We start from the raw sequence: 8,267 nt of genomic DNA, 5'->3' as shown, positions 1-8,267 counted from the left end.
TGGATCAAGGGTTGGACTGGATGATCTCGGAGGTCCCTTCCAACCCAGCTGATTCTGTGGTTCCCGGGAGAACCCGCCCGGTTTGGGAGGATCGTCTCCCCCGCGCTGCCACAAGGAGCAGGATGGTTTGGACACCCAGTGTTCCTGCTGGAGAGGGGGCTGTCCTAGAACTGACCCCATCCTTATGTTTGGGGGAAATACAATGTGTTTCCTTGCCTGTTCTGTCAGAGCCACGAGGGTGTTCCCCACCCAGCACTGCCCAGCTCGTCCCTCTTTACCTGAGCTGGGATGTGGGTGCTGCTTTGACCCTCCTCACGGTGCTGGCCAACAGCTGACCCAATTTTGACTTTTTGGGGGAAATATAACACATTTCCTTGCCTGTTCTTTCAGAGACAAGTCACAAGGGTGTTCCCCATCCAGCACTGCCATCCCTGTTTTCCCTGAGCTGGGATGTGGCTGCTCCTTTGACCCTCTTCACTGGCTGGCGACAGTGCTGTCCTATAACTGACTCCATTCCTGGTTTTAGGGGGAAATATAACGTATTTCCTTGCCTGTTCCTTCAGAGACAAGTCACGAGGGTGTTCCCCCTCCAGCACTGCCATCCCTGTTTTCCCTGAGGGGGGATGTGGGTGCTCCTTTGACCCTCCTCGTTGGCTGTGGGGCAGAAACCTCCAGCTGGTTGTTGGTAAAGAGTGACTGGCAGTGGGATTTTCACCTGGTGCCACTGCCTGAAGTGGTTTGTGTGCACAGCCCGGGGTGGGCTCAGCGTGGGGGGTCAGGAGTTGTTTAACACAGGCCAGAGCACAGCAGCTCCTCTGGGGGCTCAGGGAGTATTCCCCTCTCTAACACTGGATCTGCTTCCCTGTCCCTGGAGGAGTTGGGTGCATCAGCACAGGTATGGGAATTGTTGCTTTTCCTTCTGGTTTAACACAGTTATTCCTTATTTTCTTTTGGCTTTATTTGTGGGGAAAACTCCCATCTAAGTTGACTTCTCCACATCCCTTGAAGGAATAAACACTTGCTGGCACGTTAAAGTGCACAAAACCTCCTTTTACAAGGAAAAACTCCTTTTGCAGTGGAAAAGCTCTGAGTAAGGACAATCTTCCAGGGAGACCTGGCATTCTTTTTTTCTCTTTTAGTAAATCCTGGAATGGTTTGGGGTTGGAAAGGACCTTAAAGCCCATCCAGCCCCCCCCTGCCATGGGCAGGGACACCTTCCTCTAGCCCAGGTTGCTCCACCCTGGCCTTGGACACTTCCAGGGATCCAGGGGCACCACAAAATAGCAATGAAAGCATTAAGATGGAAAGTTCTATTGCATAAACACGACAGCAGAGCCTTTTTCCTTGGCACTGCACATCCATCAAAGACCTGGATCAACTCCAGGGGCCGTCAGAAGAGGTTCCTCACCACAGGGTGCATAACCGAGTCCTGTGGGGAGAGACAGCCCCCAAAGCAGAAAGATACCCCGTGTGTGCCCAGATGAGGGTCAGATCTCGTGGTTCTCTGCTGGTTCTCATGTCCTCTGTTGCTTGCAGGGCGCCTGACGTGGCTCGTCTACATCATCGGGGCGGTCATTGGCGGGCGGGTGTCGTTCGCCAGCACGGACGAGCAGGATGCCATGGATGGAGAGTTGGTCTGTCGGTAGGGAAGCGCCTCTGGCTGCTGGAGCCCTCCCCAAAACCACCCTGCTGACCCTGCCACCGTGTTCTTCCCCTCCTTTCACCTCCAGACCCCTTGGAATTAGCAGAGGGAAGGAGGGATCGGTGGCGCTCGTTGGCTGAATTGGGGGGATTTGGGTTGTGAGGAGCAAACTGAGAGGGGAAGAACATGGGAAAGGGGCTCGTTGGTTGAATCACTGACTAAATGCCTGATGGTTCTTTGCTGGGTTGGAGAGGGAAAAGTCTTTTTTTCAGGGTTAGTAATCCCAAGTGGCTTTTGTTCATAAATGAACTGTGAATGTTGTAGTTGTAAAGTTAAAACTTCACGGTGTTCCCTAAAACATGCTGGGATTTTTGGGATTGCAAATCCTGGCCCAGTGCAAGCTTTATTTGGTGGGTGTGAGGATAAAACCTTGAGTCCCACTGAATGTTTTCTGGTCCAGATCTTAATGCTCCCCTTGGAAACCAGGATAGGAGAAGGAGCTGAAGTGTGAAGGTGTGGAAGCTGAGCTGTGGGTAAACCAACAGGTCCAAGCTCTGGCTTCCCATGAGGCTGATGAATTAAAAAGGGGAAATTATGAGACCCCCATCTATATTTCAGTTACCTTTAGAGCCATCACAGATGATAAATGTCCATAGAAATCTGTTAATATTTAGGTTTCTTTCCTGCTTTGTGGCCCTTGCCCAAAGGGATATCCTTGGGTTTGCCCCCCCAGTTGTGCTGCAGGGGTGTTCTTCACCCCCAAATCCCCCCACCCAGCTCATGGGGGGTGTTCCTGCAGGGATGGAGAAGCCTCACAACAGCTTTACACCGCAGAGCAACCTGCCCTGGGCGCTGCTTTGTCACCAGTTTTGTGAATTCCCAACCCAAAACAGCAATTCCCCCGGGAAGCAAAAGGCCTGGAAACAGCACCACAATCCCAGAAATCCCTCCTTGCTCCCTGTGTCCCTCAGCAAGGTGTGTTTTCCCACCTTTTCCCAGGGTGCTGCAGCTGATGAACCTGACGGATTCCCGCCTGGCACAGGCTGGGAATGAGAAGCTGGAGTTGGCCATGCTGAGCTTCTTCGAGCAGTTCCGGAAGATCTATATCGGAGATCAGGTGCAGAAGTCTTCCAAGGTAATCAGTGCCCTTGGCTGGGGCTCCTTGGGGATCCAAACTCCAGCAATCCCTGTTTTTTTGAAAGGAAAACCAGAGGCATTAATGATTTTCTCCTCTCTTCAGCTGGAGATTCTTGCAAGTCCCATTTGCTGTGATTTCTAGATTCGTTCCCAAGTGTTATTTTTGAGCTGTTTTGAAATACCCACGTCAGGAAGGAGCCATTGGCTTTGGCTCCTTCTCGGGAGCTGAGAACTGGAAACCATAATTCAGTTTTCCCTGAAAACCTCTGACCACCTCAAACACCCACGGAGTTTCATCTCTCTCTTGCTTCCCTGGCTCTGAAGCGGAGATAAATCTCCCTTCTCTTCATGCCAAGGCAGTTGTAGGTGTACTGGTGCCTTGGTGCCTCTTTAGAGGTGTGATATCCTTGTTTTAAATGAAAAAAATCCACGGAGGGTGGGAACATCATTGCTCCAAACTGGGTTCTCTTCCTTTCTGGTCATAACCTTCCTTCCCTACCCCAGAGACTTGGGGACTGCTGCTAAGAGTTCCAGATAAATGCAGTAAGTACTGGGTGTAGTTGGAGGTGGAGGAGCATGGGTTTTATGCCCCCTTTTCCTTGGAAAACCAAGTGCTCCTGCTTTTATGTGCAGTGTCTGGACCTCCAAGAAAGAGGAGACAGCGATTAGGGGCGAGATCAGATGCCGAGATCTGGGAAATCCCGGAGCAAACACCTTCTAACATGGTTCCACCCAGGGAAAAACGACTCCTCTTGGAGGATTCCTTGTTTTCCTGGCGGTTTTTAACCGGGTGTTGTTCCCTCCCCAGCTGTACCGGCGGCTCTCCGAGGTGCTGGGGCTCAACGACGAGACGATGGTGCTGAGCGTGTTCATCGGGAAAATGTAAGTGCTGCTGCCCCCCAGGCAGCCCAGAGCCCAGGCTCTGCTGCACCAGGAAAACTGCAATGTTGTTGAGGGAGTGTTGGTCAGCCTTAAAAAAAAAACAAAAGCAGCAAAAAAAACTAGGAACATCTGGCTCTCCTCGAGGGAATTACAGGCTTTTCTCAGGGCTGAGGTCACGCACGGCGCCCAGGATTGGTTTGTCCACCACGCCGAGACACAAAAATAAAGCCACACGCCAGGAGAACGGATTCTCTTCCCAGTAAAAAGCAGAGGCAGGGAGGGGACAGCTCCCAGCACACGTCCCCTGTGGTCACTCCACGATTGGCAGCCACGAGAGCTCTGTGGGGAGGCACCGGCGGCTCCTCCGAAGCTTTTCTTTGCCGCTCGGTCCCGAATCCTTCCCTTAAAAAAACTCTTCCACTCCCATCAACACCCGATTCGGCCTCTTCTCCAGACCCAGCCTGGCTTTTTGTCCAGCCTTTGGAGCGTTTGGAACCAACTGAGCAGCTGACAGCCAGTGCCCTGTGCCTGGTGCCGAGCAGCCCAAAGCTCCCCCCACACTCGTTCAGCATCGCCCCCGTTTGTACCTGCACGGGGCCTTGCTCGTCCCACAAACCCTGGCTGGGCAGCATTCCCAAGGGATGGAATGGCTCTCCTGGAAGAAGCAAGGGCTACTAGAATTCTGCAGCTGACAGTGGATGGTGCAGGTGCAGAATTGCATACGTCTGCATGTAGTCACTGCCGCAGAATTCTCTTACCCTTGCTGCAGAAACCAGCCCTGGAGTGCCCCAGAATTCCAAGGGCCTGGCTATGGGCCAGTGTAGCTTGGGACCCAAGTAGTGAAGATTATCTGAAGGATAATTTTCTAGTCAACCAAATGTAAGTACAGTGATTTTATACCGATCTTTTGTGGCTTGTGCTGTCTGTGGTCTCGGTGGAGGGTGGAGCTGAGCATTTTGGGGTGACTTAAACTGCAAGAATCCGCTGCCCAGCCCAGGGGAATCCGAGCAAACCCCCTCTGACCCATCCCTGTCCTCTTCCCTCTTGCAGCATCACCAACCTGAAGTACTGGGGTCGGTGTGAGCCCATCACCTCCAAGACGCTGCAGCTGCTCAACGACCTCTCCATTGGATATCCTTTTGGGAAGAGCTGCTGGGGGCACAGGGATGAGGGAAGAGTGGCCCAGGAGTGAGTCACAGCTCCCCGAACCCCTTCACCCTTTGGGCAGTGAGAAAAGCAGGGTGTGTTTGCCCCACACCTCGTTGGATCGCAGTGGATGGCTGGGATGTAGATTTTTTAAATTTTGGATCATAATTGCTTCGGAGTTGACCACCCACAGCCAGTTTACAGCCTGTCTTCTGCTTTTCCACGAGCTCCAGACAAATTTTTTTATGGCAGAGTAAACAAAACCTATCACTGCAGGTCTCTCCATTGAGGCCTTGGTTGCTCTTGAAACAAATGGAGGAGAATCCACAACATACTGAATAACACAGACACAATGCCCTTCCAGCTTTGCCCTGGGAGTGCTTTTGTAAGGATTTTGTAAGGATTCTCTGCTGCTTCCTTAACCCCCCTGCACGTACAGCAGCGTGAGGAAGCTGGTGAAGCTGAGCGCTGTGCAGTTCATGCTGAACAATCACACGGTGAGTCCTTCCCCCTCCTCCTCCTCCCTCTCCCCCCTGCCTTTGTGCAGCTCAGACAATCCCCAGGGGAGACACTTTGACACACTGTGGAAGTTTTCCTGGCTCCCAGGTGCCTCCCTGGTACCAGGTGAGCCTGTGGAAGGTGTGGTTTGTGTCCCACCTCTGTTGGGTTCTGAGGGGCTGGAATTTTGTGGCACTCAGTGTGGGAGGGCTCTGCTCTCCACTCAGGCCAGACCCATCCCTGGAAGTGTCCAAGGCCAGGTTGGACAGGGCTTGGAGCAACCTGGGATAGTGGGAGGTGTCCCTGCCCATGGCAGGGGGTAGAACAAGATGATCCTTAAGGTCCCTCCAACCCAAACCATTCCATGATTCTGTTCCATGTTTCTGTGATGCTCCAATGCTGGAGCAGTTGGACACCCAGCGCCCCTTCCAGAGGGTTTTCAGTGCCTGGTGGAATGAGGAGCTGCATTCCCTGAGCTTTTCAGGCATTCCCACGTCCTGCCCTCGGCCCAGAAGCTGAATTCAGCCTGGAATTGCTGTTTCCATGGAGAATGTGGGCAGAGTAGCTGGGCAATCTGCTCTCTGAGAGCTGCTTTAAGGCAGCCTGAAGGGTCCCCAGCAGTAAAGGGGGGGATTCCATCTCTGCTCCAGAGGCAGAGCCAGACTTCCTGGTTCACCTGGGGCTGGGGAATTCCAGGATGAGGGATGGCAGCGCTGGGATTTGCTGTTCCAGGCAGTGCCTGTTGCCCTCTGGTGGCCTGTGCTCCGGGACAGCTCCAGGTATCCCTGGATCCTGCTGCTTCCCATCAGTGCCCAGCCTGGGATCAGCTGGAGTCGGGATCCTCACCCCTGGCTCAGGAGCCTGTTCAGGGTGGTGGTTCCCTGAATTGTTGAGGTTGGAAAAGCCCTTTAAGACCGAGTTCAGTGATCAACCAGCACCCCCACCACTGTCACCACTCAGCCACGTCCCCAAGTGCCACATCCACGTGTTGTTTGAACCCTTCCAGGGACAGACACTCCACCACAGCCTGTTCCAATGATTTACAACCCTTCCCATGAAGAATTTTTTTGTGATACCCAACCCAAACCTCCCCTGGTGCCACTGGAGGCCTCTTCCTCTTTAACCCACCTTTGTTTTCCCTCTCCAGAGTGAGCACTTTTCCTTCCTGGGCATTAACAATCAGTCCAACCTGACGGACATGAGGTGTCGGACGACGTTCTACACTGCACTGGGGCGTCTGCTCATGGTGGATTTAGGTACTTGGGGGCTTTTCCTGGGAATCAGAGCAATATCCTGGGCTTTGGAAGCTGGGCCCTGCTGGTTTAGGGAGCTGTAAGCCCCTCCAGGAAAGGAGGCTGGAGTTGGAAAACCCCCACGAAAGAAAAAGGAAGGGAAGGAAGCTCGAGGGTGGGTTTGATGCCACGTTGCCGGGCACAGGCCACCAAACCTGGAGCTGAATTTTTCCATCCTGATATCCCACATGTTTTCCTGGCATGGCCCAGTTTGTTCTAAGCCACTTGTCAGTCGGATTTTGGCAGTGACGGATCACCTGGCTGGAGACCTCTGGTCCCTCTGCCTCCGGGGGAGTGTCTGGCACAGGACACAGGGATGTGCCATTTATTTTCTCCTAAATTCCTGGGTTTTTTCCCCCTCTCAGGGGAAGATGAGGATCAGTACGAGCAGTTCATGCTTCCCCTCACTGCTGCCTTTGAGACTGTGGCCCAGATGTTCAGCACAAACACCTTCAACGAACAAGAGGCAAAAGTAAGTCGGGACATTCCCTGTTATCCCTGTTATCCATGTTCTCCCTGCTGTTTTCCTTAGGGACCTGGATGTTTTCAGAGGGGCAGGAGAGAGCAGTCATTTGTGCAGAGTGGGAGCTGCTCTCCCCTCTGAAATACAAGCTGGAGTGGTGGGAGCCTCCCTTCCAGGGGGAAGGGGAAGGAGGGATGGCCTGTATCCCTCGGGATCAGGCCTGGTTTGGGATTGGAGCAGGGAGACTCACCTGCCAGCATTCCCTCTGCTGGGAATGAAATATCCCAGTGGTGTCCCAGCTCCTGGCACTGGAGAGGAAGGACTGTCCAGGCTGGGACTGGGCTCCAGCACAGGCAGGAATTGCTGTTGGGATGGGAGGGAGGGAAGTGGAGCCAGGCAGGAATTGCTGTTGGGATGGGAGGGAGGGAAGTGGAGCCAGGCAGGGATTGCTTTTGGGATGGGAGGGAGGGAAGTGGAGCCAGGCAGGGATTGCTCCGTGCCTGTATTTTATTTTAACACCTTTCCTTTCTCCACACAGAGAACTTTGGTGGGTTTGGTGAGAGATTTGAGGGGAATTGCCTTTGCCTTCAACGCCAAGACCAGCTTCATGATGCTGTTTGAGTGGATGTATCCTTCTGTTCCCCTAAAACTGCAGCCACCCCTGACTGCACCCAAATGTCCCCTTTTCCCCCTGAAATCCTGCCCGGGGTTTCTCTTCTCTTTTCTGGCACTTGGTGTCCTTTCTCTGAGCCCTGAAATAGGTTGGACTTGGCCCGTCTGCAACCAAGTGAACCTCCAGAGCTGCTCTGAGCTCAGCTGCCGGGCTTTTTCCGAAGGGCTCTGACCTATAAAACACAAAGGCTTCCCTGCCCTGCATCCCAGCAGCACCAAAAGCATTTCCTGCTGTCCCTGGAGCAGCGGGATCCGTGGCCTTTGGGTGAGGAATCCGTGGCCTTTGGCTGCCCCAAGGACAGGGTGTTGGGCTCCAGCTCTGCTGTGCCTGGTGAAGGGCAGGGGGTCTGCACTGACACATCTTTGTCTGTGGGGCTTCCCCTTCCTTCCAGAACCTTCTTTGGGTCTGGTTTTGCCTTAGAAAAAAATCGTGTGTGCAGTTGATTCCTTCGGGGGGCTGATTTTTTTATTATCGTGATCATTGGTTTTACATGAAAAAATAACTTAATATTAAATCACGTGATTTAATATGTCA

At 53.1% G+C, this 8,267-nt stretch overlaps 1 protein-coding gene across 1 annotated transcript in view; it reads left to right on the top strand.

Annotated features, from left to right (window-relative positions):
• XPO7 (exportin 7) overlaps positions 1 to 8,267 on the top strand; it is a 33,500-nt gene that overhangs the window by 16,553 nt on the left and 8,680 nt on the right. The window contains exons 13-20 of the mRNA XM_017827292.1: positions 1,537 to 1,642; positions 2,642 to 2,777; positions 3,588 to 3,661; positions 4,712 to 4,792; positions 5,241 to 5,304; positions 6,453 to 6,561; positions 6,963 to 7,069; positions 7,599 to 7,687. Of these exons, the coding sequence (XP_017682781.1) occupies positions 1,537 to 1,642; positions 2,642 to 2,777; positions 3,588 to 3,661; positions 4,712 to 4,792; positions 5,241 to 5,304; positions 6,453 to 6,561; positions 6,963 to 7,069; positions 7,599 to 7,687 (766 nt within the window). The remainder of the gene's footprint in view (positions 1 to 1,536; positions 1,643 to 2,641; positions 2,778 to 3,587; positions 3,662 to 4,711; positions 4,793 to 5,240; positions 5,305 to 6,452; positions 6,562 to 6,962; positions 7,070 to 7,598; positions 7,688 to 8,267) is intronic.

This window comes from Lepidothrix coronata, unplaced genomic scaffold (genome assembly GCF_001604755.1).
Source record: "Lepidothrix coronata isolate B3197 unplaced genomic scaffold, Lepidothrix_coronata-1.0 Scaffold137, whole genome shotgun sequence".
In the NCBI taxonomy this organism is placed as follows: Eukaryota; Metazoa; Chordata; class Aves; order Passeriformes; family Pipridae; genus Lepidothrix; species Lepidothrix coronata.
Note: the sequence above shows the minus strand (reverse complement) of the source record. Positions and strands in the feature narration are given on the sequence as shown.